The 27,763-nt window shown below is 46.8% G+C and overlaps 3 protein-coding genes across 4 annotated transcripts; 1 reads left to right on the top strand and 2 right to left on the bottom strand.

The window, feature by feature from the left end:
- Positions 1–1,009: 1,009 nt before the first annotated feature.
- Positions 1,010–3,235, top strand: ARMC7 (armadillo repeat containing 7). Its single transcript, XM_033076710.1, has 3 exons — positions 1,010–1,224; positions 1,300–1,443; positions 2,237–3,235. The coding sequence occupies exons 1-3, from the start codon at positions 1,158–1,160 to the stop codon at positions 2,572–2,574; spliced, it is 549 nt and encodes a 182-aa protein (XP_032932601.1). The 5' UTR covers positions 1,010–1,157; the 3' UTR covers positions 2,575–3,235.
- A 66-nt stretch (positions 3,236–3,301) lies between these two features.
- NT5C (5', 3'-nucleotidase, cytosolic) lies at positions 3,302–10,785 on the bottom strand. 2 transcript variants are annotated; one of them, XM_033076709.2, is made up of 5 exons: positions 10,084–10,785; positions 5,011–5,111; positions 4,868–4,928; positions 4,009–4,123; positions 3,302–3,927 (listed from the first exon to the last, which is right to left on the bottom strand). In XM_033076709.2, the coding sequence occupies exons 1-5, from the start codon at positions 10,264–10,266 to the stop codon at positions 3,785–3,787; spliced, it is 603 nt and encodes a 200-aa protein (XP_032932600.1). In that variant the 5' UTR covers positions 10,267–10,785; the 3' UTR covers positions 3,302–3,784. The 2 variants fall into 2 exon arrangements, with proteins under 2 accessions (XP_032932600.1, XP_032932599.1); XM_033076708.2 differs by lacking the exon at positions 10,084–10,785 and adding an exon at positions 5,226–7,774.
- Positions 10,786–11,071: 286 nt separating this feature from the next.
- JPT1 (Jupiter microtubule associated homolog 1) lies at positions 11,072–21,515 on the bottom strand. The gene is made up of 5 exons (XM_033076711.2): positions 21,346–21,515; positions 18,615–18,757; positions 17,891–17,988; positions 16,050–16,077; positions 11,072–12,032 (listed from the first exon to the last, which is right to left on the bottom strand). The coding sequence occupies exons 1-5, from the start codon at positions 21,399–21,401 to the stop codon at positions 11,884–11,886; spliced, it is 474 nt and encodes a 157-aa protein (XP_032932602.1). The 5' UTR covers positions 21,402–21,515; the 3' UTR covers positions 11,072–11,883.
- Positions 21,516–27,763: the final 6,248 nt, after the last annotated feature.

Below are 27,763 nucleotides of genomic sequence, written 5' to 3'. Positions count from 1 at the left end.
CACTTAGCCTGGATTAAACTTTTATACCAGGTAGAAATAAATATCTTCCCTTTCATGCTGTGCATCTTCCCACACCATTACAACGTTAAAATATTTATCATTGCTGCATTCACTGAAGCTTCTTTGCTCATCCTTCCGTTTAATGTAGTCATGGCAGATATTTCAGTGCCCCCAGCTGTGTGGGTTATCACCCACCACTCTTGTCACTGCTGCCATGTGGATAGTCCGTGACTAATTTGCTCGATATGAAAATCAATTGTATTTGAGATAACACCAAAGACAATATGTTCTCACGGCCTGTTCCTTGTCTTATCCACAGAAGAACAGCCATGCATGTAATTGCTTCAATAAAAGCAGTACAGATTTCTGCAGAGTCCACTCCTACAGTTTATGATCTTTATTAACCTTTACCTTGTATATTTACATGACATGAACCACACTTGAACCCTCTTCCATCACGTAAAATTGCAGTGGTTTCACTGAGCTTAGTTCGAGACAAGGGAATTGCTCCTCTCCGTGCCCAAACCATTCTATGACCAAGGTGGAATCACCTGCTGCTTTTTTAATTCACTCTTTGGCTTTATTTCATTTTTCCCAGATAATTTACCTCACTGTGCACGTATTGTGCCCAGTTTTTACCTGCTCTCCCTCAGCTTTGTGAATTGCAATCCCGTTATTTAAACTGGAACTGATCCAGGAGCAGCTACCACAAGAACAGCAGCACGTATACAGAAGTGAAAACTCTTTAAGGAAGTAATCAGTGGGCAAAGGTCAGCTGCTTTGCAGAATAAAACATTTAAACGGCAAGCCCTTGCCATATAACGAGACAGTCAAATACCTCGACGCAGGCTCATTTATTTTTTATATATTTATATTTTTTATAAAAATATATATAATTATATATAACATACTTAGAGTGAGAGAGACGAGGCGCTACCGCCGCCTCAAAGCAGCGGCTCTGCCCCCCGCCCACAAAATGGCGGCCGCTCCCGCCCCGCCTGAGGGGAGACGGTGCCGCCCTCACCCGCCCACAAAATGGCGGCGGGCGGGCTGGTTCCGCCAGGCCGCGGCGGCCGCTTCCTCCCCGTTCCTCGGTACCCCTGGTACCTGAGCCGCCGCTGCCCGGGGGAACGGGCAGCACGGTGCGGTGCCCCGCGATGGAACTGGGCCGGCTGGAGTACCTGCAGGCGCTTGTCACCGAGTTCCAGGTGACGGACAGCACAGGTAACGAACGGCGCTGCTCGCCCGCCCTCCCCGTGTCCAGCATTTCCTCACACCCCCGACCCTTTTCCCTTGCAGAGGCCAAGGAGCAGGTGCTGGCGAACCTGGCCAACTTCGCCTACGATCCCAGCAACTACGAGTACCTCCGGCAGCTGCAGGTGCTGGACCTGTTCCTCGACATGCTCAGCGAGGACAACGAGAGCCTGGTGGAGTTTGCCATGGGTAAGGGTGTCCGAGCACGCTCAGCTGTCACCCGGGACTCCGAAAACAAACACACACCGTGCTGGTAAAGGAGATAAGTCAGGCAGGCATGGCCCTCCATGTCCTTACAGAGCTTAATGAAGACACGATCTGGAAAGGATTTTATTTGTTTTTTTTTTCCTAAGATTACCTGATTAACATTTTACTGAAATTTATCCTGTAGAGAAGCAGTCATTAATGTATAGATTTTGCCAGGTATGTTATACATATCCATGTAACCATTCTACTATTGGCAACTAGTCTTCTAGAATATTTTATATTTACTTGACATTTTTAAATAAACCTTCTGAGGAACTGCCTTACCACAATTTTTCATGATCTGAAGATGAGCTAAGGGGCCAGGTGCTGCGAGTGGTTCTGTGAGATGATATGAAAGGGATTGGATTTTTAAGGTTCGTGGCTGCATCTCAAAGTGCCAAGTTTCAAACATTCTGTGCTTCTTGGCTACTAACTGCTACCTCCATCCTCTAGTTTTCCATAGCACGTGCAATAAACTGCTGGCTTGTCTTCCATTAGGGATGAGTGAGCATTCCTGGGATCATTCTGGGGAAGCAGTTATGTACAGCAGTAACAGTGCCCTCTAATGACACGCAAGAGGAGGAGTGTGCTGGTGGAAAATCGTTGGGAAAAAATAAAAAAAACGTGGCCTAGGGATCCTTTAAGAATTTTCCATCCATACAGAAGGTCTGGATGTTAGAAACAGGATGAGCAGTGAATTTGCATCACCTCAGACACTTCCCTCTTGCCTTTCCAGGTGGTCTTTGCAACCTGTGCCTGGATAAAACAAACAAAGAGTACATCCTGGAGGCCAACGGGGTGGAGCCCATCATCAACTGCCTGTCCAGCTCCAACGAGGAGACCGTGGTGTCGGCTGTGACCACGCTGATGTTCCTGACGACGCCGCGGTCGCGCGCGCAGACCACGGCGCTGCCCGTGGTGGAGTGCATGCTCCGCTTCTCGCTCTCGGCCAACAAGCGCCTCAGCAACCTGGCATCCATCTTCCTGCAGGATTACTGCTCTCCTCCCCAGCTGGAGGAGGCCAGGAACCTCAGCAAGCACACGGCAGTGGGGATTCCTCTGCCCAAGGACTGAGCAGGGCTGTGGAGAGGGGAGCCTCCTGCTGTTCTGCCTTTCAGCTCAGCAGGTCAAGAGCAGCATTAAAGAGGGGAGTTGGTGCCACCAGTGCTGGTGTTTAGTTAACAAACAGGATGGAACAGCACTGGCAGCTGGGCCAACAGCTAAGCCTGCAAATATTTAAATAAAGTGGGTCATGGCTGCACGTTGGAAAGTACTTTGCCAAGTGCAGCTCAGCACCCAGCTTGCAGAAATAACCCTTCCCAGCAATGAGGGGTGTTCTGCTTGGGTTATTGGGCAGAATTATATCCAGTCCAGTTCCTGGCTAGTGCTGCTGCACTTCTCCCCTTCAGTGTCTGTGACAAGTGATGCTGTCAAGTCACTGAAATGTCACAGAAATTTATTCCTCCTGCAGAGAAAGGAGTTTCCCTGCCCTGGCAGTTCACAATCTCTTCATCCCTTTGGCACTAGTTATGCCATCCTCTAATCATGGCAGAGGCAGCCAGTTAGGGAATCAGTGCATCAGGCTGTAGCTACCCTATAAATGAAGAAGTGCTAAGTTTGTCTTTCATTACCACTGGTGAGAAAGGTGAAGTAAAAAAAAGAGGGGTTCAGGGCAGTCTGGCTCATGAGAACAGCTGTCTTGTAAAAACTTCTGTTAATAAAACATTAACTTAAATGCCGTGTAATCAGTTCTGTGTGAGCTCATGAATATTTTTCTCCAGCACTTGCAGCCTTTGCTCACTCTTACTTAAGCACATGGGCCAAGAAATCAAAGCCAGCCTAGTCTCTTTTCTTTATCAGCCATGAGGTAAGAGACAGCCCAATAGCCAGGGTAGCTAAATACGTAAAATGTAAAAGGTTTTACTGTTTACAGTGCTTCCTGGCAGACACCCACACTGGGTCTGCTCACATTTGAGAGCTTTCTTCCTCTTTTGCTCTCCCCGCTGCCCCCAGACAGCACAAACCAAACAGGAGGTTAAACACACACAAAAATCCAACCACAGCTGCTTGTAGTTTATAGTTTCTCTTCTCCAACAGCAAACATCCAAAATGCTACAGCGATTAACTGAGTGTAGAGCAATCCCAGAAACCCAGAGCGCTGTGTGTGACAGGAGCAGCTCCTTTCTTACTGTGGCTGATCCCCGCAGTGACAGTGCCTGCTGGGCATGGCAGGGGCTGGGCTGGTGCCCTGGCAGTGGGAAGAGTGCAGCATTCCCTCCCTGCACTACTGCCTGCGCTTGCTTTCCAGGATGCCCTTCCAGTCGTCGGCCCAGGAGCGCAGGCGGCGGCGCGGGGCCGGCAGCTGCAGGTGCCGGTTGTGGCAGCAGGTGAACAGGATGTGCTCCCAGCTCGGGTTTGGCTCTGCGCCTGTGGGAAGGGGGGAAAAGCTGCAATGGGCTGGGGGGAGGCTCCCCAGCCAGCAGCCAGCCATGGAAATGCTGTTCAAACCTTGGATGGTGTCCTTGTCATCAAACAGCAGGTCAGCAGCCACCACGGTCTTGTCTCGGGTCAGAATAATCCGCTCCACAAACTCGGGTCCCAAGTGTTTCTCAACCCACTTGTACTGCAGGGACAAGCAATAGGAGAAAATCCTGCTGTGCTCTCAGTCTGCATATCACTCATGTCAGACCAGCCCTAAGAGCAATTTCTTCCCCCTGTAAACCTTCACCTGTGTGTAGGAATCCCCACAGGTAGACTGGCTGTGGCCCAGGACGCTGATTAAAGCTGTTTTGCCTTCACTCAGCGCTGCTCTGGCTGTGCCCAATGTTGAGTTCATGAGAAGCGCTGGCTGCTTGCCCAGAGCACATGGGTTGTACCCATCTGAGTCATTCCAGTGACCAAAGTCCCCCTTCCATCCTGCCCATGCCACAAGCAAAAAAGATTTATTTCAACATCACAGCCTCCTCAACACAGACCTCTTTTGGGACATCTCAGGCTCCAGATTTAGACTGAGTAGGTTTTGTGGGTTGGTGTTCTCCAGAGTGGAATCCCCTGGGAATACCCCATCCCTGTGGGCTGCACTACAACAATTCCTTTGCTGTCACCTGCTGACACAGCTGGTCCCAGTTCCAAGAGCCCAGGGCTCACATGGTCTTCAGTAATTCTGGCACCATGTGGCACTTGGGGATTCCCTGTCCCGAGTTCCTGCTCTGTGTGTGGGAAGCTATCCCTCAGACAGGGATTGAGGGAAGCCTAGCAGCTGGAGCAGCTACTGTCTTTAGAAAGGAGTAGCTCCAACTTGCATAGTATGAAACAGCAAGGCCTTGCAAAAGCAGCATTAAAGCAAATAAAAACAATTCTCTCCTACCTTTTCCACGATGCAGTGCTCGTATTTCCGCAGAGGGCTCGTGCAAATGAAGACTTCAGTGCTGAAAAGAAACAGCCTGTGTTAGCAGGCAGGGGAAAGTGTTAGATCCTGGAAAAGGGCTGCAGGGCGCCAAGTGTCCTTACTCCTGCATGTGGAGCATCTCCTGTGCAGCTTCCAGGGCTCCTGGAATTGGATCCAAGTCGAGGAAGAAGCCAGGTGACTCATAGACACTGGCTACCTTGTCCTGCAGGAGACAGAGGAGGATGAGCAGTGGCTGTGCTCTGTCACAGCACTCTCCACTCACCCCCAGGGAACAGCCTGCTGCTTCCCCACAGGAGTGAATTATAACATTTCTCACCTTTGGGTTCTGGGAAAGGTCCAGCTTGTGCACACAAGAAGTCACTTTGTGGTGGCTCATGAGGAAGCAGAGCTGCCCTGGCCTGGCTTTGCTCCCAAAAGCAGCCCTGACCCACTGGAGTCTGGGGGCTGAGAGAGGCAGAGCTCCCACCCCACCCCTTCCCAGCAGGGCTCTCTCAGCTGACTCCAGTGAAAACCAAAGGAACAAGCTGGAGGCTTCTCCTCCTCTGTCACACTTGGCTGGGATTAGCTGAGGGCTCAGGAATTCACTGGGCATGACCCAGCACTGCCCCTCAGCCCCCTTTTCCTCCAGAGCAAACAGGGCACAGCAGTGACCGTGCCAATGGCCAGCCCAGCCCATCCTTCCCTTCAGCAAGAGGGGAGGATGAGCATCAGAGTGCTGGGAAAGCTCCATGTCTGCTGCTTTTTGATTTTCAATCACCCACTTAAAATATTGTTGAATGAGCTCCGGGATGGAGCTGTTCCCCTGAGGTAACAGGCTGGTGCAAAGCCTGCTCCAAGGAGTCTGAGATTGCAGCAGGAAGTTCAGGGGTGATCCCTGTGCTTCCCCAAGAGCTTTTAACCTGTGAGGTGACCTGTGCACCCCATGAGCCCCATCTGGGCTGGGGCTGAGGCTGCTGTGGGACTCAGTTCCTCTCACCTGGCTCTGCTATGGGCTGAGCTCTGCAATTAAGGGCTTTATCCCTTTTGTGTCTGCACCTGATCTTGCTGTAAACCCACCTTCCATACAGGCAGGTGGGATGCCACACGAACCAGAGAGGAAATTAATGATAAACAAGTGGTGAAGGAGGTTAGCTCCAAAGGTAGAATCATTTTTAAGTGAGTGTAAATAGGAAAGAAATAAGATTACTGGAGGAACAACATTATTCCATGCTAATGTAGCCAAAAATGGGACAAAAAAGGTATTTCACATGATACAGTACAGTAGCATCTTTAATCTCTCAAAGTAAGAGCAGTATTTTCAGGGCAATTTCCAGGTAGGACTGTCCTTCCAGTCCTTTTTTCTTCTTCATTTACTGTAAGACATTTTCACACCTTTTATTATTAGGAAATTTACTGGTTTGAATCCAGCTCTGGTTAGTTAATTTTATGACTTGCTCCCTGGTGACTATTCAGTGGCCTGTGTTAAATGAGTATTTCACAGCAGGGCACAGCTGATGGGTTTTCCCCTTCCTCATCCCACATCCCATCATGGCAAAGAACACACAGCAGCACCGAGGGCTGAGACCTTTCCAGGCTCAAGTTTCACCTTCAGACAGAGAGACTGAGCTTCCAATATCTCCTTACCCTGAGACACACAAATCTGAACTTCCTTGGGGTCACATAGAGATGTCAAAGCAGCATTTTCCAACAAGAATTAAAGTCATACCTTTCAATGCCACTAAACAGTTTGGAAAACTTAATTCTTGTTTAGTATTCTTCAAGGGCAGGCTGCAGCCTTTGCTTAGAAAGGTCCAGCTCTTTAGAGTCCAGCTCAAGGTCTCCTTGCTCTGTACCACCAGTGGAACATCAACAAAACCTTATTTCAATTAAGCAGCAGTGAGGAGGAGTCAGCATTAAAGCAGACTCCCAGATCCTGAAGCTCACTCAGTTATCACCACCTACAAATACTCATAAATCAACAGCCAGCAAGTTGGAAGCATGCCTGATGTCACATGCAGATCAGGAGAGGTTAAGGAGCCTGTCTAGGTTCAGACACAGCAATCAGATCTCTGCATCTCTGTTTCCATGCAAAGCCTCCCTGATCCCAGCAACAACTCCCTGGAGCTCTTCCCAAGGAGATTGAATTGCAAACTTGGGACTCATGTCTGAAAGCTCTTTTATCCTACAGCAAGACACCAGAAACTGGCAAGTTTCCACCACATCACAAAAAAGTCTGGTTTTGTTGGAGAAAGAAATTTGATTTGATGACTCTTGGAACCAAAAGCCATTTCCTCTCATAAAAAAGTGACTAGAAAAAGAAAGTAAAACCATTTTCTTTCCTCATTTTCATGCCAACAATGCTGAACGTTTCCTTTTAACTTCCATTAGTAAGATAACAATTTGGATACAGAACTGGAGGGACTACATCTGTCCCTATGCTTTCTGATTTGCAGGACTTAAAAATAATTCTAGAAATTTTTACCACTGGTGGGGATGTTGAATCCTATTCTTGAAACTGCTTGGGGCCAGGAAACATGGGGATAAATCCCCACCAACAAAATGGCCACACACACAGGAGGGCAGAGAGGCAAGTGCAGTGGAAAAATCTTCAACAAAATAAAATGGATTATAAGTCCTTCTAAATAAAGTGGATTTACAGTGTGAAATTAATGATCAACTTGCAATCAAAACAGAAATAAAAATGAAGTAATGGCTCAAGTTTCAAGGGGCAGCTGCTCAGCACCAGCTAAGCATGAACACCACTCAGGAAGTGGTAAATGCATAAATCACCACCACAGCACTTCCCAATCCCTGTCACAGAAACATCCCACAGCCTGGAAGTTCATGGACAGACACTGGCACAAAGAGCCTGGTGTCTAGTGACCCTTGTGTCCAGTGACCCTCTGGTGTCCAGCTGATCTCCTGGTGTCCAGCTGACCCCCTGGTGTCCAGTTGATCTCCTGGTGTCCAGCTGACCCTCATGTCCAGTTGATCCCCTGGTGTCCAACTGACCCTCATGTCCAGTTGATCCCCTGGTGTCCAGTTGATCCCCTGGTGTCCAGCTGACCCCCTGGTGTCCAGCTGATCTCCTGGTGTCCAGCTGACCCCCTGGTGTCCAGTTGATTCCCTGGTGTCCAGCTGACCCTCATGTCCAGTTGATCTCCTGGTGTCCAGCTGATCCCCTCCTTTCAGCACTGACAAACTGCAGCTCAGTGTCCCTGCACTGACACACGGCCCCACAAACTGCCCTGGGTGGCTGCTGGCTCCTGCCAAAGCTTTCCCTGCAGCTGGAGCCAAGGACAGACTTTCCACAGGGATTCTCCTGTCCCTCAGACACTCCATAGAGCCACAGCAGAACAAACAAGGGCTCTGTTTTCAAACTAATGTATGGCACTTACAAAGGAGCCTCAAATCTTTAAAACTGTGGCTTTATTGTTCTGCCAAACATACCTAAAGCAGCCCAAAGCTCCAGAGATTACTGAAGGAGACAGACACACAGCACAGCTCCATAAAGCTAATTTCCTTAGGAAGTCAGGCTAGAAGAGCAAGATAAGAGCTCTCTGCCTCTGCTGGTGTGCGTGGGATCCAAACCAGTTATCTGGTTATTCCATTGCCACACCTAAGGTCTGGGGAGGAGCAGGATGAGCATCAACCAAATTAGGGAATGAGGATTCCAGAAATAGAACAAAGGGCAATTTTCTGAGAGATCACATTGTAGGCCTTCCAAAAAAGAAAAAACAAAAAGTCATGACCCCTTGAATTTTTTTTTTGTCCACAGGATTTGTTTAAGGAATACTCATTTAAACAAAAAAAAAATCATGTTTGTTTATGCAATGTAACAGCCAAATTTGTCTAGTGACTATATTTACAGGTTTCTGTTTCCAGACCATCAATAGTCATTGATCAGAACTCTGGCAGTTTGGAGCCTGTGGAAATGCTGACTGCCCCTTACTCTGATGCAGGATCCTTTACCTCACTTTGGAACAGGAGTGAAATGAGTATGAATTGTCATTTCCTAGCAGTAAAAAACCCCAGGCCCAGTACAGGATCCTAAAATGAGCAATGAACTTCTCAGAAAATGTGTTCAGCACTGCCCAGATCAGCAGTTTCCTTTCAGAGTCCTCGATTGTCCTGTGGTGACCAGAAGGGATTCACAGTATTTCTTATTTTGTGTTTCATGCAGCCTTAATTTGGGTACTGATTTGGATAATCAGTGACTTCTTCCAGGAGTAGAACCAGCCCTTTACAGAGGAATGTTTGTGTGAGAATTCTGCCATCAAACCATTCACTGAATCATCATCTTTTTTACCTGCTCATGTTCTTGCTCTTGCTTTGCAGCAGGATAATAATTTACTCAAAGCTCCCTGAGCACTCTGTACTATCTATGTTCTATCTGGGTTTGTGCAGAATGAAATCCTCTATCCACATTCCCTCTGCATACCCTGACAAACCGAGTGCAGAGCAGGTAAGAGATCAGGAGCACTGGGAGAAAGCTGGAGGAACCTCCATGCAAACTGCTGCCATTTTAATGTCTGCTGATAGCTGAATGAGTAACAGAGAGGCTTGCAAGGCAAAATTACAAATACTGTAAATCCAGATTTCACCCTTCCTTCTGGTCACCACAGGACAGTGGAGGACTCTGTAAGGAAGTGGAACAGATGCTGATCCAGGCTGTGCTGGACACTTTTCCTGAGAAGTTCATTGCTCATTTTAAGATCATGCACTGGGCCTAGGCGTTTTTTACTGCTAAGAAATGACAATTTCATTTCCCTTCTGTCCTATAGAGAAGTACAGGCTCCTTACACTGGCTGATAGGAGTATGAATCCAGTCAGCATTTCCAAACTGCCAGAGCTCTGATCGATGGCTAGTGATGGTGAAAAGCTCCTGAACTGTAACCTGTAATCACAGTGAGCAGGCATGAATTTGGGTATTATCCTACATAAACAAACACAACTTAAATAAGTCGCTTAATATTCAGGTTTAAGTGAGTAAATAAACTACTTATTTATAAGTCACTTATTTATACTCACTTTTAAGTGAGTATTCCTTAAACGAATCCGATCTATACACGGACAAAAAAAACCCCGCAGGCAATACCAGTTTTTTGTTTTTTAAAAAAAAACCACTGAGCTTTGCAGGCAATAGCAGCATTTTGAAGGTTTCCCAGGAGCGGGCAGGCTGTGTGGGCACTCACCGCCAGCTCCTCCCGCAGGTTGCGGTACTGCTCCCGCACCGAGAACCCGCGGCGCTCCGCCAGCTCCACGCGCGGCTCCAGCGGGAATCGGGCACGGAACCCCCGCAGCACCGCGCCCTCGAAATCGGCCAGGACCCCGTCCATGTCCAGCAGCACCCGCAGCGGGGCTGCCCCGCTGCCCATCCCGCTCCCGGTCCCGATCTCAGCCCCGATCCCGCTCCCAGTCCCGGCACACGCGGCCGCAGCGCTCCCGGCCCGCCCCACGCTGATGGATATTCATTAACGATTCATACACGCTGATGCATATTCATTAATGATTCATCATCATTATGCATAAGGGGCGGGGAGCAGGGCTGGGCTCCCGCAGCAATGGAGCCACCAAAGCCGCGCCCCTGCCACCCCCGGGACCCCGCCTGTGCCAGTGCAAATATTAATTTATGGGTTATTGCCCATGCTGTCTCTGCACGGTGCACATCACTACGGGACCCTCCCCCTGGATGGGGGAAAGGAGGAAGAAGCTCAGAGCAAATCCAGGTCCGTGGGTTCAGCACCCCAGGGTGATTTCAGGCACTGCTCCTCCAGGAGAAGGGTGAAAAGGCACCAGCAGACAGAGCAGCTCCACACAGAGCCTGTGCTGTGGTTATTGGACAGCAGAGAACATCACAGTTTGATCCCAATTCCACCCCCTCCCTTTTTAAGGTCCTCCTTTTTCTTTCTTTTTAATGAGGAAAATAACTTTTCTCAGTTTTCTTGAGAAAAAACCCAGCATTTTACATAAAACAGATTATATGTATCAAGCCATATTCCAGAGTTCTCAGATCTAGAAGACAAAAATGAAGAGGTGTCAGATTCTCTCTGCAGGGGAAGATGGCACACGGTGGTGACCTCAAGCCAGGTGTAAGCACTCTCCTCTGTTAGAGCAGGGAAGGACAACTGAGAACAAAGCAAAACCAAACCCGTGAAATAAAACCCACACAGGCAACACTGCTTCAAAATTTCTATATTATTTACTTTTAAGCAACAATCCAGCTTTGTGAAATTACAACACACACTTTAAAGGATGAGATTTTCACCTCATGGTCAAGCACCAGCATGATCATGCACAGCATTGAGTCAGTTGTAAAAAAAAAATGCCCTGTAATTCTTATTTATGATCCATTCCACCTCTGCTGAATAACATCTGAATCAGCCCCTTCCCAGCACTAGGCCAGGTGGCTCTGGTCATCAGCCCTCTATTTGGCACAGACTCTGTGTCATAGTAGTCCAGTATCAAGATTTATTTTATTTTTAAAGGCAGCATGGTGTACATTAACCACTTAATGATTGATATGGCACACCAGGGCTCAAGGCATTTACCACATGCAGTCAATTAAGCCTTTTAGATCCCTAAATCTCACATGTAGAGGAAGGGACTGCTCTTGCTGATTGTTTGCTGGCCTGGTTAACCAGGATTCTAGACCCTTGTAAAGCTAAGGGGTTCTAAAAAAAAAAATCTCAGTACAAAACCCTCTAAGCACACTTAAAACCAAGCTACTCTCCTTTGAATTACATTACAATACTTCATAAAGCTTTCCCTCAAGTCTATCACTAGAAAACACTCATGTCACTTCCAGTAGATCTGGGGGAAACACAGGACAGAAGTGGAAAAAAACCTTTAATTTCAAAAAAAGATGGAGTACATAAAGTGCTTCTTTTTAATGAAAGAAATTTGAGATGTACAGTCAGGCTCAAGTTGTGCAGATCACAAGCATGGGGGAAAGAAAACAGACACAAGTTCAAAACAGTCAGGGAGGGAAAGGTTTAACCGAGCACTAGGCTGGACTTGCCACCGGGTGGATTTCTCCTGGAGGGTGCAGGTGCTGGTGCTACTGGGCTAGGAACAGGTGCAGCAGGCAGGGACTTTTCTTCACTCTGACCTGGGGCAGCTTCTACATCAGCCTCAGTGTTTTCTAGAAGAAAAGAAGTGTTTGATGTGGATGATGAGAGCCAGATGTTTGGCTGGCTCAGATGGAAGCTCAGCTCCTGTCAGTTTTGTCCAGGGGTACAGACACTTTCCAGTGCTGTCACCCACTGGGGCAGGGCAGACTCAGCTCTCAGAAGTGTTTCTCAGATGAAATCTAAGGCCTTAAGCTCAGTCTCAGGCCTTCAGCAAGAGCCACATTCACCCAGTTGCTATTAGGGGACACCAGCAATTCATTTTTTTTTTATGACAAGCAGCTTAAGGCTTAAATCTTCTCCATATAATCAGTGTTGTGACTGTGGCATTGTCACTCAGGTCTGAGCAGATGCTGGAAGCCACAGCAGCACCAGCAGGAGCTCAAACTGCATCCCCAGTTTCCTGACTGGAGGGGAAAGGATCTGACACACTTCTGAGGCTTCACACAGGACACACCAGGGAACAGCCATGCATGGGGAGGCTCTGATTGTACACTCCCTGGAGAGCACGTGATGGTTTATCTTAAACCCTTCTGAGCAGCCACAAGTGAAGACAGGGCACAGAAGGAATTCTTCACAGGAAGCACTTTAGATACTGGAGCAAACAACTAATGTATCTGCACTGCTGACAGCTGAGTACAGCAAGTACATCAACATCACATTTTTACAGATCAGCATGACCAGTTCTGAGCCAAAGGCTCAAATCAGCATCAAGCAGCCCCTGATATTGGGGGTGAAGATGAACCTCACCTGTTTTCAACAGATCCCTTGTTTCCTCTCACTAATTCTGGATTGGAAGAATTCAGAGAACTGTTGCACTTTCAGCTTAAGCTTCATGATTTAGTAGATCTTGATCAACTTCCCTCCCCCAGTCTTCTCTTCAAATTGAACAGGTACAGCTATTCCAATGTCCCCTGACAGAGCAGCCACTGCACCTTTCCACCTTTCCCCTCACCTCCACCACAATCCCTTGCTCTTCATGTGTCAAGGACTGTGCACAATCCAAGATATGGGGGTATTACCATTGTTTACAGAAAAAAACAATGTAATTTTCCATCCTCTCCCTGATGACATTCAGTATTTTGCTGGCACCTCCAAACACCTCAAAGAATTTCAAGGGGAAGGACTGGAGGCAGATCCTGGGAGCACCACAGCACTGAGCTGAACACAAGGCTGCCATGGTTTAATTTTTGGGATTTTTCCTCCCTTAGATTCATTACTTTACACAGGGATTATCCTGCTTTTATACTCACCTGCCTCATTTAGCTGAGTCCTTCTGACAGCGAGATTTTCCCACCATCAGCAGGATTTGACTACTTAAAAGAGGTAATATCACCAACAAAATTGGAGATTTCACTGTTCATTACCTTTTCCAGGTCACAGACAAAGGCACTGAGTAAAACCACCTCTAGCATCACCTCCCATAGCTCATTTTTCCAACCTGAAAGGTAATTACTAAGTCCTACCCTTTGCTTCCTAGTCATTCTACCCCTAGCAGCAGATTTCCTCACACCCTGTGTCAACTCAGTTTATTTTATTCAATGCAAAATGTTATCAGAAACACCAAAACCCCAATTGTATCCACTGAACCCCCCCCTATATCCATGCCAATAATAATTTTAAAGAACTCCAGCATCTAAGCACAGTCCCCACACAATCAGGAATAATCCCCACTACAGAGTCTCTGCTCATTAACCCAGCACAGCTGAAACAAAACAGTTAACACCACATTTTAAGCCTGAAGTTCCTGTAGCTGCAGTGTCCCAGTGTCTGCTGAGTCAGCAAGTGCTGGATGTCCCTTCCTGGGGACAGTCCCAGCTCTGTGCAGGACCCAGGCTCCACCTTCCTGTGGGTCATGTACAGTCAGGCCCTATCTGATTCTCCTTAGCTGCTCACATTCATTCAGCTCACACTGCCCCTGAATCACAAAAGGAACAAGAATTACCAGCACAGGAGGCTTTGGGGGAAGGTTCTCTAGCTCCTTGTGCAGCTGATACAGTTGGCACTTCCCACATAATCAAGGTAAGTTTGCCAGCCTGATGAGTGAAGTGGTAAAACCAACAGGATCAGATAAAATATCAAAGCTCTTTCCTTCTCAGAAAGGGTCTAATCCCTGAAAGAGCTCCCTGCTGAGTGCACTGCAAGCCACTGGGAACTCTGATGCCCAGAAAGGAACTACAGCTCCCAAAGAGGATACAAGAACCATGCTGCTGAAGAAATGGGCTTTTTTTTATCCTAGATAGGCTTGATTAATACATACACACATCCCACCTGACACATACTTGGGGTTTTATAGTCAGTTATGTGCAGAAAGTAATTTCCACATTCAAAAGAAGAAATATTTTTTAATGACAGAATAATCTGTTTGTGCAGTGAACTTGTCAGCAGACAGCTTTTGGAAGCGTGTTCATTGTTCCTTTCCAAACCCCAGAGACAGCCCTACAAGGCCAGTACAAAGTCACAGATGTGCCAGTGGGATGTTCAGCAGCCCAGCTCTGCCCTCCCACAGCAGGAAAATCCAGGGGAGGAGTGACAGCCAGATCAGACTGGCTCCACTGAGCTCCACCACCCAAAGCAGTCAATGGTGGGAACTCATTTCACAATCCATCAGGATGTTCAGCTACCTGCCACAGACACCATTTCCAAGAGGCATTCATTTCTGACTCCTTCCTAAGGACCATCAGTGAAAGTTTAACATTCAAACCTCTGCCTGCCATTTTTATTTCATCTTGGCCACCTTCAAAAATTTAATTTTCAGTCATGGCTACAACAGGAAACAATTTCAGCTACTTTTCAGAATACTTGTTTTTTCACCACTTCCCAGCATAGATTCACCTGACCCTTGATAGGAACTTCCTTCACTGTCACTTGCCAGAAACAAACCAAAAGACAAATACACCACCTGTGAAAATGTGAGCTTTTTTAAAAAGTCAGGGATACCACTCTGCACTCTAAATTTCAGCCCTATTCCTGCTTCCTGGCATCTCAGCCCTTCTCACCTCCCTGCTGTTTGTGGGATCTCCTCTGCCCTGTGGGGAGCTGGTTTAAACAAGCACCAGGAAAAGCAGCAGAGCCCTCAGAGCAGTTTTCTTCTATTAGCAAACCACATCCTCCTACTCAAGGCATAAACACTAAATGCCTACAGTGTTAATTAAGATCAGACAGACATGGGAAAGAAATCCTAGAGCCTGTACAGTTAAATTAGAAACAGCCTGCTAGAGAGGCAACACTTATTTTGAGCACAGATACCACCCAGAGGTGGTGGAAAAGCTCTTCCCCCTCCCAACAAAAGTCCTTCCAGGACACAGAGGTGCTAATGGCCTCAGGGATGTCCCACCACTCCTAGGTGCTGAAAGCAGCACTTGGAAAGCAGCAGTCAAGTCACACATTCCTGTCATCAGGAAGTCAGACATTCCTAAAGTGAATCTTGTAAAGGAGACATTTCCAGCCTCAGAGCTAGAAAAAGTAATTGAAAGGGAAATGCCTGTTTACAGGAGATTTGCAGTATGCAGATCAACTTCCTTGGCAAAAATCAGCATTTAAAAAGCAACAGGAAGTCAAAAGCTGGTTAATGCAGACACTTGCAGAAGCAGTAGCTGGGACAGATTCTTTCTGTGAATGTGGAGTTTGCTGTATGAGAAAACAATGGGAAAGAAGGAAACTGCTAAAACCAAAATCAATTATGTTGACTGTCCTATTTAATTATAAGCAACTCTAACAGCAGCGTGGCCTTTCAATCACTGAACTCTTTGCAAGTGTCTCCACCTCACCTTCTAGTATTCAGACAAATCTTACAGCTGCTGGCAAAATAAACCAGGACTGTTCTCCTTTTTACCCTGATGAGCAGCAGCACTCCACCATTTCCCTCCATGCCCACACTCCACTGAAGCAGCTGGTCACTTGGTTGATTTGAGGGGTTCCAGGGACAAACTTCTCCCCTCATAAATGATCATTTATAGATCCTACATTCTCTTCTACTGCAAAGTCACCTGCAACAGGTTTTACTAGAGGGGTCCAAGGAAGTTACTCACCAAAAATGTCACCACCAACATCTCCTCCCTAGAAAAGAGAGAGGAACATGTTACACCTCATGTTTCACAAAGCCTTTTCCTACCCCATGGAGTGCACACTCTTCCACAGTGTGACCATGGTCACTGGGCACACTGCTCTGTGTGGCACCACATTCTGAGCCACAGGCTCAGGGAGGCACTTTCAGAGCAGCAACAGGTTCTGAGGGACAGAACCCAGAGCGGCACAGTGGGTTCTGCACCCATAATTCTGCAGACTGAAATCATGGGTTTGTAAGCACCATTTCTCACAGTTTATCTAACCAGTTCTTTATCTGCCTAACATACTTCTAGAAGTTGAAACATTGGAGTAATGCTGATGCCATGTGACACATTTGTTATTCCCACAGTGAAGGACAGAGGTGGATAAGAACACTTTGTTGTACAGAACATCCCACATCAAGCAGCACTGACAGGATCCAGAATACTCCCACTGCCCAGCAGGAAGGACAAAAAAAATTACACTGACAGCAACAAGCAAGAGTTGAGTGTCCTCTGCTTTCTACTGAGCAACTTTGCATTTATCTGTTGGCAAGCCAAGACCATTTGTTCTGTCCAGGGTATTTAATTTCATTTGTGAAACATGGACCAGCTTCTTTTTTTCCTGATAAAGTTTCCTTCACTACAGAAACAGTTAAACATTCTTGACATGCTGAATCTGTTCTCAGGCTGCAGCTTGGCACAAAGATAGGGGTCTCCCAGCAGCAGCCAAGGCTCCTCAATGGCATCAGGTTTATCAACTTCCATAGATTTAACATTGCTAATCACACAGTGAAACTGCAGAAATTGGGATTTAAAAAAGCACAGAAACTGAAACAAATGTATCATCTTAAGTCTCAGGCTGTTAGCAGCTGAATTACTGCATAAAAGTAAAGTATTTCACATGGGAAGAATGTGTTTGCAAAGCTGAGAACCACAGTATTTAAAACAATGTAGTGGAAAGAATTAGACTAAATGTTAAATTTATAGCTGAATATATACCACAGAAAACAAACTTGCTTGTATTTGCTAAATTGAAAAAGATATCTTTTGTAACAAAGAACAGTTTTGTGAGTTAAAGCTACAATTAGTAACAGAAATGGGTTGTGATGCTTGATGCCAATTACAAAAATAAAACCTAAGATAAAAAATGTCTGCTACAAAGTTTGAGATAATTATTTACCTACCCAGTTCTTTTCAGAAAACCAAAGACTGGAGAGTTTTAAACAAGATTTCTTTTTTCCATTTTGTTCCAAATACAGGTTATCCTACATTCCTAGGGATCTAAGTTCATTTTATTTACTGGGGTTTTTTTGCTGAATTTACTGTGTTTCAAAAGAATCCTGTTTTTCCCATTAAATGTAATTACACATGCTCCATATTGCTACTAGGTAAAGAGTTTATATAGAAAATAACACACCCGATGGTATTATTAAAACAAAACAAGCATTGATACTACTGAGGTAAGAATTTGCTGGGATGTGAAGCCAAGCTCTTTGTCAGACTCACAGTTTGCTGTAGTAACTATTGTTTGTGAGATGTTTAAACCCACAATTACACGGAGCTGAAATTAGATTTCACATCACTTCATTACTGTCTCAGCAATGAGATGGGTTAAGAGCTCTACAAAGTGGTCCTTGTGAAAAATCCTTCCTCAGCATACTGGGAGAGTATCAGATGAAAAGGGGAACCTTCAGGATAAAACAAATTTGAGAGAAAGGATTCAAATCCTACAATGCTCCCAACTGTGTGAACATCCGTGATAAATCAATCCCACACAGAGTGTGAATTGTCCATTATCAGCTCCTTTGTAGTCAAGTACTGACCTTGGGATCTACAAAGTCTCCACAGTTTGCCTCAGTTGAGTTTGTTCTTTGTGGTCCAGAGGATTCACAGCTGTCTCTGGTTTCACCTGGTTTAGCCCCTAAAAAACAAAGATTGATTCTAATCAGGTTGCAAGATAAACTTAATGTAAAAGCAGATCATAAATAGTTACAGGTTTGGGTACTTTGGGAGAAGTTTTTCTGTGAAATTACAGCTTTACCATTCTAAAAAGTCCTGGTCCTTTAGATAATAACTCACAAATTATTGTCTTAGAGCAGCACCCCGTGTAGTGAGGGTGCCATTTAAGCAGATGGAGTTTGGGGTCCCAAGGCCACCCATAGTGGCAGTGCTCTGCAGAAAGGGAAGCTTAAACCCAGCGTGAGAACATGACACTAAACTTCCTCTGAATAACCAAGACCAATCATTGCTACTCCAAACACTAAGACACAAGTCCACTTGTGTGACTTGGAGAAATTGCATCCAAAGTTACAATTCCCTGCTTGCAACATGCCCATCACTTGCATAAAATAAACTCTTCTGGAAGAAATTACTGAGAAACAAACATTTCTCTGCAAGCAGACATCATTTATAACCCCAAATACCAAGCAGGTAGAGAACCCTGGTTTCCACACCAGCCACCAGCAGCATCAGGCTGAGTGAATGAATCAAATGAACAAAATGAATCAGCTGGTCAGCAGATGTGCAAACAAAGCACTACAGCTGTACCTGATGCTTTAGCCCAGGAAGGGGGGTTCTCCTCAGGAGTTCCAAAGATGCTGGATGCCATTTTGTTCCTCCTCACAGGTTGCTCCTGGGGCTCGTCGAAGCCCAGGGAGAAGTTGGAGCCACCGCCGGGAGGACGCAGCACTCTGTGGAGAGAGCAGCTTCATTTTACACCCTGTGCCAGCCCCAGCTGCACTCCCAGCACATCACTCCAACCATCCAGGTAAGCTCCTGCCAGAATTCCATCCTGGCACTCTGTCACCACTGCTCTTCAGTAGCACTTACAAAAATAAAATGCTCTCACGCCCTACTTGTGCCCTTGTTCCATCCAGTATCGCTCCAAGGGCTGCTCCCACCAGTCTGAGCCAAATAAAAAATAACAAAAATAACTATGTGAGCAAGTCAAATTCCAGCTTTTTAAAGAGGACCCTGGGAAGGATAATATTAATCTTCAAACTGGCAGCACAGCAAAGACTGAAGTTTGAACCAAAGGACTGGTTGCACCACTGATGGCCGGGGGCTGCAGCCTTTATTTAGATTTGTTTCCTCAGGAAAAAACCCTCAAGTCTGCAGCATGCTGCTGGTCTGGAAGTAAAAGATGAAATTAAACAGCTTGGAGTTGACTATTATTAGGAGAGACACGTGTACAAAGCTCCAGATATGTAACCTAAATCTAACAATCAGCTCTTAGACACAAAAGAAGCCTGCTCAGTACTTCAAGAGCTTGATTGCAGTCTGCTTTCCAACCTGCAGAACCCAACCAAAATGAACAGCTGCAGCAAAATAAATATTGAAACATAAACTCCTCCTGATCTTACTTTCATAAGCAGGAGATCTTGGGTTAGCTGGAGAAGCCAGACAAAAGCCAGGAGAACAAAACTGTGTGTGAGAACTTTCAAAACTCCCAGACAGATGTGAAGACATCAACAGAACCTGGGGCTTCTTGGGCTTTCAAGACCTCCAGTGCTCCAAAATGAACACAGGACAAACTAAGGATGGTGCACCCTTCCTCTTCTTAACAAATGATTTAACAAATCAAAGTTAGAACAGGAAACAGTACCCAGCTTGTTAATGTTCCAAACCTGGGAATTCAACACAAATCGTGTCAAATTGTACAGTTCACATCTTGGGAGAATCTGTGCCTGTTACATTCCAGCTGCAACACAAAAAACGCTTCTCCAGCTTACAGATCTCAAACACCCCAAAGGCAAGGAAAATTCCTAAAGGTGTGTGACATGGATATGTACTGTTACATAACCAAAAAAAGATACTTTTCCTAACAAAATCATTTTTCTAAGAATTACTAATGCTCAGCTGCTAATGGGAGGATCCCAGCAGACTGGAGAGAATGTTTTATTGACTTGTTTTGTCTCCTTTCTGAATCAAGATGTGGTGCAATGGTCTTGAATCACCCCTTATCTTTTTTTCTCTGAGGAAACATATAGAAGGTTTATTTTTGTAGTTGTAGCTGTTGCAGTTACTAATCTGAAGAACAGTCTGTTCAAAGCAGGGCTTGTTCCAAACCTTAGATCCCCTCTTTTTACCAGAGCAGTGAAACCAGTACTCTCCTAAGGGCACAACAGTTTCCACTGACAGACTTAATGACATTAACAGAAGAGGCAACTGAAGGGGGAAAAGCACCTATCACTCAAATTGTTAAAAAGGAATAATCCCTTTTACCAACCTCAGGTAAAGGCTGACAGATTTTATTAGAAGCCTCTCACAGCCTCGAAATGCTGTAAGCTGCTTTACGAAAGCCACGTCTAACACTTCAAGCAATGAAATGCTGTTAAAATTCCACCTGATACCCAGTGATGTCCACCAAGAATCCACCCACAGCTCCAGGAAGAGCTCTGGTAAAAGGTGTGGAAACAAGGTTTGTACAGATTTTTTTTTTTTTCGCTTTAATACACACCCTAAAAAGCCAAAAGGGAACAGGAAGCATCCGTTTTGTTGGGCCAAAACCTTACAGAAAAAAGGCACGAGAGCGTGGAAAACGACGCGATCCTGTCCAGCTGTGACTCCCGAGACCGCGGGTGCCCGACCTAGCGCTGTGCATCTCCTCCACACCAACCTGCCAAGTTTTCTTTGTTTGCAGACAGGCTCCGCTTCCCCCCCGCCCCTTCTGGCCCTCGGGTCGCTGCCGGGAGCGGGGCCCGGGCCCCGGGGAAGGGGCGAGCCCGGCCCCGAGAGCCGGCGGAGCGATCGGGCCCCCCCGGGCAGCGCGGGGTGGGCAGGGGGGGCCGGGCAGCGCAGACAATGGAGCCCGCCCGGCCCCACCCAGCCCGCGGCGGCTCCGCGGGGCCGAGGGGCGCGGGGGCCGCGGCGATGGGGGGAGGCAGGCGGGCGGAGGGGCGCGGTGCCCCCCGCCCCCGCGCCGTGGCTGCGCGGCGAGGCGGGGAGTCACCTCCCTTCTTTGTTCGGCGGTGGCGGCGGGGCCGCATCCAGCGGCCCGGGCGGGTCTCGGCAGCTCCCGCACCTCCCTCCCCCGGGCACGGCGCGGCCCCGAGAAGCCCCCTCAGCCCAGCCGGGTGGGCGCGGCCGCCCCCGCCTCAGGCCAGCCCGCCCGGGAGAGGCCGGGAGGAACCGCACACCCAGAGCCCCGGCCCGGCCGGAGCCTTCGCCCCAGCACCGCGCCCTAGCACCGCGCCGGAGCTGCTCCGGTCATGCCTTCCCCGAGACCCCCAGCCCCACCGCCCTCTGGGTCCCAGCGGCCCTGGAGCCCCCCGCAGACCTGGAGCTGTTCCTGCCATTGGGGTCCATGCCCGAGAACGTAGCCGTGGTGGTCATGGCGGAAGGGCCGGACCAAGGCAAGGGCTCTGTACAGTGACGGTCCCGGGTAGAGAGCAGATCCTAACGATCACTCCTGCCGCTACCGGTGACAACTGCGGCCGCCGCCCGCACCACCGCGCCTTTTATATGCAGTGCAAGCCCCGCCCACCTGTGGCCTCCTCATTGGCCGGTTCAAACGCAGTCGCGAGCTCCTAGTGGGCAGCGCCCTGCCACTCTCCCCTTTGCCCCGCCTCTCTGTCTATTCGGAGGCGCCTTGCCTCCCCGCTAAGAGCCCATTGGTGAAGCACTACGTCTGCTCTGCGGTGATTGGCTGTAGGCTGCGGCGCCCGTTGTTGCTGATTGGCGGGAGGGCTGTCGGTCACCGGCGGCGAGCTGTGATTGGCTCAGCCGCACCTAAGGCCAGACAAAAGTCCCCGCGGCGCTGCCCCGCTGAGGGGCCGCGGGAGGGGCGGGGTGTGAGGCGTGAGGCGCCTTGTGCTGCCCCGTCCCTGGCTCGGCGACCCCCGCATGGCTCCTGTCCCCAGACACCGCCCAGGACACGCCACCGAAGCGGCCACCGCGCCACCAAACCCACCCCTGGCACCCCCTTGGCCGTGCAAGGCCCGGCTCCCTCACACTCACTGCCGTGCCCGGCCCGTGCAAGCCCCGCAGGTGCCTCACAGGTGTCTTGGAGCAGCTCCAAGGTGCAGGGATGAGCCGCAGCGAGGCCACGGAGGTGCGGGAGGTGTTGGCACAAGGCTGGTGTGGCTTTGGAGGTTGGATCCGCTGAGGGCTGAGACACAGCCAAGGGCCTGCAGGGCCAGAGGCCTGGTGGGGAATGCCAACACCTCAAAAATCAAGACAGAATAAAATAATTCGCAATATCGGTGTATTATTTTGGATTATTGTGTGAAAACTGAGTTCTAGCATGGCTAGTATAGCTGGAGTACAAGGCCCAGCAGTGCTGCTCACCTGGCTGTCAAAAGCACAAGGCTGCACGTTTTGGGATGAGCATCTCCCTCCAGCAGCAGCACAAAACTCAGGACGGAGTTTAAATCACCACACATCTGTCACACCCACCTCTGATTTGATGACTGGGGCTCCCTGCAACTTCCACAGACACAGATGCTTCCCTGATCACAATTTTTACTCCAAACCCTATGCATCAGCCACATTATTCCAATCAGCACTTGCATAAAGGAGGGAGAAAGAAAACCCATCTTTTCCAGCCACCCCTCCCAGTTTCCACTAATGACAGCAGTTAATATGCCCAAAACATTTTCTAGAGAAAAGTATTTCTTTTTGGTCTGGAGAACACAAGGACTGTGTTACATCCCTCTATACACAACACGAGTTGTCCAGCATCTGAATTAAACACCAGCCTTAATATGAACACAGATCATGAAAGAGAACTGTTAAATATACACAAACAGGACCAGTGTTTTATTTTTTCTAATCTACAATCCATTTTAAAAATTGGTGGTTTTTTTTAAAGCTCCAACCACTATTTAGATCCCCAGGGAATTCTCTGTTGCACCACATTTTTTCAGAGGTAGATTAAAGGGAAATTTTAAGTAACATGACATAGTGTTTTTAATTCTATTATCCCTTAGGCTTGGGCATTAGGAAGTCAAATGACACCTACCTGCACACAGGTAAACATCTGCTCTCTCAGGAACTTGCAGAAGTATTTTGTCATCTAAATGCTTCTTAGTCAAACCCACAGGATTTTACTCTTTAATTTGTATCCCTGAGACACACAGAGAGCCACTTAAAGCCAAGATGAAGAAAAACCCGTTCCCTATGACAAAGCCAGCTTTCCAATTCTAAACCTGAAGTGTTTCCAAGGGGCCCCACCGATCTCTCACAGGCCTGGCTGCAGGGTGGCCCTTAAATAAAAGCTGCTTTTCTGATTATTCATCCATTACAACATGAAGGGGTTTATGAAGATGGCTAGAGAAACTGGGCTTACAATCCATCTCAGGATGATGACATTTGAGCAGAACAATTCTCTGCAGCTGTCTGGAAGACTCAGACACCAAACAATTCCACCTGTTGTTGAAACTCCACCAGCAAGGAATGCACAATGCAACTGGAAGTCTGAACAAGAGCCCAGGAAATGCAAGGGTTAGGAAGGAGAGAGCATTGGTTTGAGAAAAGCCTCAGCTTGGTCATCCTTCTGTGAACAAGGGTTTCTTCATGCCAGTCTCTGCTACTTACGGCTGTCACAGAGAGCAGCCCCTCTTCATTCCAAGCACCAGGCACAAAAAAAGAGGATTTGACTCAGTCTTCTTTTGCCCCATTTCATTCACAGCTGAAGATAAAGTGCCAGCTAATAAACAATCCTTGCTACAGCTGGATTTGCTGCTGTCAGATTTTTGCATCTGGAACAATGCATGGAGGTTCAGTGGAACGTGGTATCCTACAAATCCAATGGTTTGTCCCACAGAGTTGATGCTGTTGTTTGCAAGAGTTGATAAAGTTGCTCTGATACCTCTCTACATCTTCAGGAGAAGCTCCCAACAGCCTGTCACTGTTTGGGAAGGGGAATTGTACCACAGTGCTCAGACTCCTCTCAGAGCTGCAGAGATGAAGCTTTGAACACCACAAAAGCAGAGTGACCAACTCATGCTGCTGTTCTTGTCTGAGCATCCAACACCACCAAGCCTGGTCATGACTCCAAAGTGTTCCAGTGCTCCTCCTTACTGGGAAAAGGCAGGGATCCCTGGAAAGGGAAGTCAGTGTCCCAGTTTTGTTTTGTTTCAGTTTTCTTAAAACAGTGACGTTTTCTTATCCAAGTGATCTTCCAAGAGCCCTCACAGGGCACCAGATGTGCTTTGATGGGATCCATGGACTGGATGCTGGAGGGGCGAGATCTAAGCCACCAAAACCAACAGAAAATTCACCACAAAGGGTATCCTTTGCAGTCATGTTTCCCTGAAGCATATTCCTTTTCAAAGGAGAAACTCTGTTTGCTAGTTGTGCTTCCACAACCTTGGCCTTTCCCCAGTACTCCAAAGTCATTCTCATACTGGGATTGTTTAAACCTACAGTTCTCCCTATAGAAGAGCTTCCCTATTCCCACTGCAGCTCCTCACTGACTCACACACATCCCTTGTCCTTCTCCAGCACCTGCTGACCTTCCCTTCTGGGATCTTTGTAACACCCAGCCAGGCCTTTCACAGCACCACCCACCCCACCTCACCCCTCCCACACAAACTGAAATCCTTCCGGGACAAGGGAAAACTCTTCCTTAAAGAGATTTCAACCATTCCATGAACACTGGGCAGGGCTCCCAGCACCTGCACCTTACAGTGAGATCACACCACCATGCTGCTAGGGAAGAAACCAGGATACCCTTGCAATTAAACATCTTGGAGGTCAGTCAAAAACTGAGAACAGGGATCAAAATTCCATCTTTCATTTATCCTCACACTCCTACATCCTAATCACCCAGGAGAAGTGCTGTACCACCAATTCCTCCTGCCACTAAGCACTAAAAACCAAGATAAACTAAAGGATTGATTATTCCCTCTCAGAACACATTGTCTGGAAACTCACTACAGGCAGAATGAGCAAACCTCAATAAACCAGAGAATTAAATACATTAATTATGCTGGTAATAAGTAATAATCCAAGTTACTTAAATGCTTTGAGAATAATACTTCACAAGAGTCCATCACAGCAGCTGGCACACATGTACTGAGAAGAGGCCACTACCTAAAATTCTAAGAAAAATACTTGGGTTTATTGTTCACATGATGACCAAGGAAGTATCTTTTCATCTTTAGCTTTGAAAAGAAATTGCCATTCCTTAGAAATTCAGTTATTTCTAGCTGGCTGAAGTCTCCTCTCTTTGTGCCAGTCACATTATGCCTTTTCATTAATGTTGCAGTAAGAGACACAATAGAAGCAGCATCCACCAGGCAAATGACAGCACTTACATTACACTGACTCGGAAGCAATGAAGTGAAGGTACTAGAAACAAAAATCCCTGCTGGAAAACCATCTCACTTTGACCTCAACCTTTGCACAAATGCTGCCTCTGTTCTGATATTGCAGTTACCTTGAAGCAGCAATTATCTTAGTGTTACTTCAGGGATTTTTTTTTTGTTAAGAACACCTCCATATGCCAGTACAACAATCTCTCTCATGTTACCACTTGGAGTATTTCCTTACAGTCCTGGCAGCTTGGAAGATTCCATGTCAGAGCAGCCCTGCACTCTGAACCCCTTTTGAATCAGTTACCACTGACCCCACAGGAGCCCCCTGAGTGGCTGTGATCCCCACTGTGCAGATAAACAAAAGCATTTTCAGGTGTCAACCACCCAAACCAGCCGTGATTTCCATCTGTCATTATCTCCCCTGCCCATGAATGAAAATGCCTTACTTAAGGTACCTGACAATTTTGGTTACCTATTTTTCAGTAACTGGTCATATCCATATTTCATTTGAAGGACTAAAATCCCAGCACAGGCTGAAGGCAGGGTCCAGCCATCCACCAGAACTCACTCACATCCTTTTGCATTTAAAAACCATGGGAGAAATAATAACTAAATTGGATGGCAGTCACTTAGAAGGCATTATTTGAAAATTGTGGGTAATTTTCCCAGGCTCTTGAAAGATCCCTGCTGCTTAATTAAACATGAAGAACTTACCTCCCAACTAGCCTGACAAGATCTCCTTGCCCATTTTCCTTTATCCTCCACATGTGGACTTCCAGAAGTCCATGTGGCTACCAGTGTAAACCTGGGAATTGCCACAAACCAAGCCAAGCAGCAAAGTGAACTCCAAATAAGTTGGTTCAAATTGTCCAAATCCCTGTACTCCACACCACTTCCAAATCATCACCCTCAGCAGCAGCTTCCTTAGCAGAGGCTGCCACAGTAAAACCACTGAGGGTTCCAGCCATCAGGAATCCACAGGTAAATGTGTAGCACCAGAGGAGCAGTGCAGACAAAAACAAGTTCTGACAGAAAGTATTTGCAAGACCACACAGGAAGAGTGCTAATTTTTTTTAAAAAGGACTGTATTTCTGCATTACATGTAAGAATCAGAGATCAGCCCACTTGGTTTGCTACACACATGGAAATTCAACATTTGAGGCTCTCGAGGAACTAAGTCACTGAAGTTGTTTTCATGGTTAGATTAAAAAACCAAGACACTATCTCAGAAAAGACTAACAGTTCTTGGTTGCAGACACCACCTAAGATAACACCATTCAGCATTGTTAGAGGAATCATCTCAGGAACATGAGCAAGCCCAGGTAACAGCAAAAAGATGTGAACAATGGAGGAATGTAGGTGAATGCTGCACTTAAGTTCATGACAGATGAAGCAACACTCACCTAATTCAGGAAATGAAGACATTGTTTTTAAAAGCTCTCTTCAGTACCTGTCACTTGACTTCTGTTGCCTCAGGAAATAAAAAGTACAAGGCAAGATACAACAGGGAGCTTTAAGCTTCATGATCTTAACTTAAGCTGAAAACAAATTGTATTTAAGGAGACCTCACCCTTTCTTCAGAAACTAAAGCAAGTCAAAACACCTTTTTTGGCCAAACAAGATAAAGACAGCTTTCTCCTGGGAAAAGGCTTGGCATGACACCAAGTTGAAAGAATTTTATACACTGATATCAGAAGTTTAGCCAGCTTAAAAGCCAGAGATTCTAAAGCCAAAGAGCAATGTATTCCATGTGTAACCTTGGAAAGATGGTGAAATATATTCCCCCACCACCCTCCTTTTTTTCTTCAAAGTAGATTTTTCTAGGCCTTTTAGAGTTTGGACATATGAACATTTGTCCAAAAGAAGGCATTTCAATCCTGCAAAACACCACAGAAGTCTACAAAATACATCCCAGAATGAGAAATAATCTGCTTAACAGTAGCATTTCCTTGAATTAAACAGAGACACACAGGAGATTATATTCTTCAGCTAGAGTCAAAAGCAACTGCAAAAACAGATGTTAACTTTCCCTGTATCTCTGTTAGACAGAACTAATGTAGCATCAAATGTGTTATTCCTGACAGAAGACAAACAGATCACAACTCACAGCTAAAAGCACACATGCATCATTCTGCCACAAAACTTTCAGCTCAAGCAGGCACAGGCCCCACATGTAATAATCACTCCTTGAATTAACTGTTACAAAAACCACCACCAAAGAGTGGCCTCTTCTAAGAAATTTGTAACTAAAAAAAGCATTAACTTATTGCAAGCACTAAAATATTGGAACATGCCTAGGACATCACAGAATGCTGTGGGTTTGACAGGTAAATAATCTTCCATGAACATCCATGGATTTCACTCCAACCTCTAAACTTGCCCCAAAAGTTTCCCTAAGAACTCAGTAACTGTGGAAAAAAAACTTGTGAAAAACAC

This window comes from Catharus ustulatus, chromosome 20, assembly GCF_009819885.2.
Source record: "Catharus ustulatus isolate bCatUst1 chromosome 20, bCatUst1.pri.v2, whole genome shotgun sequence".
Classification (NCBI taxonomy): domain Eukaryota; kingdom Metazoa; phylum Chordata; class Aves; order Passeriformes; family Turdidae; genus Catharus; species Catharus ustulatus.
This window is presented reverse-complemented; position numbering and strand designations above follow the sequence as displayed.

Excerpts from the sequence above, each read along its gene's own strand:
- NT5C (XM_033076708.2), bottom strand. The coding sequence starts at position 5,639 with ATGGAGCTTTCCCAGCACTCTGATGCTCATCCTCCCCTCTTGCTGAAG. Across the intron at positions 4,124-4,867 it reads AGCACTGCATCGTGGAAAAG|TACAAGTGGGTTGAGAAACA; the intron begins GTAGGAGAGAAT and ends TTGTCCCTGCAG. Across the intron at positions 3,928-4,008 it reads TGACAAGGACACCATCCAAG|GCGCAGAGCCAAACCCGAGC; the intron begins GTTTGAACAGCA and ends CCCTTCCCACAG.
- JPT1 (XM_033076711.2), bottom strand. The coding sequence starts at position 21,401 with ATGACCACCACGGCTACGTTCTCGGGCATGGACCCCAATGGCAGGAAC. Across the intron at positions 18,758-21,345 it reads AATGGCAGGAACAGCTCCAG|AGTGCTGCGTCCTCCCGGCG; the intron begins GTCTGCGGGGGG and ends CTCTCTCCACAG. Across the intron at positions 16,078-17,890 it reads GAGACTTTGTAGATCCCAAG|GGAGGAGATGTTGGTGGTGA; the intron begins GTCAGTACTTGA and ends TCTCTTTTCTAG.
- ARMC7 (XM_033076710.1), top strand. The coding sequence starts at position 1,158 with ATGGAACTGGGCCGGCTGGAGTACCTGCAGGCGCTTGTCACCGAGTTC. Across the intron at positions 1,225-1,299 it reads CCAGGTGACGGACAGCACAG|AGGCCAAGGAGCAGGTGCTG; the intron begins GTAACGAACGGC and ends TTTCCCTTGCAG. Across the intron at positions 1,444-2,236 it reads CCTGGTGGAGTTTGCCATGG|GTGGTCTTTGCAACCTGTGC; the intron begins GTAAGGGTGTCC and ends TTGCCTTTCCAG.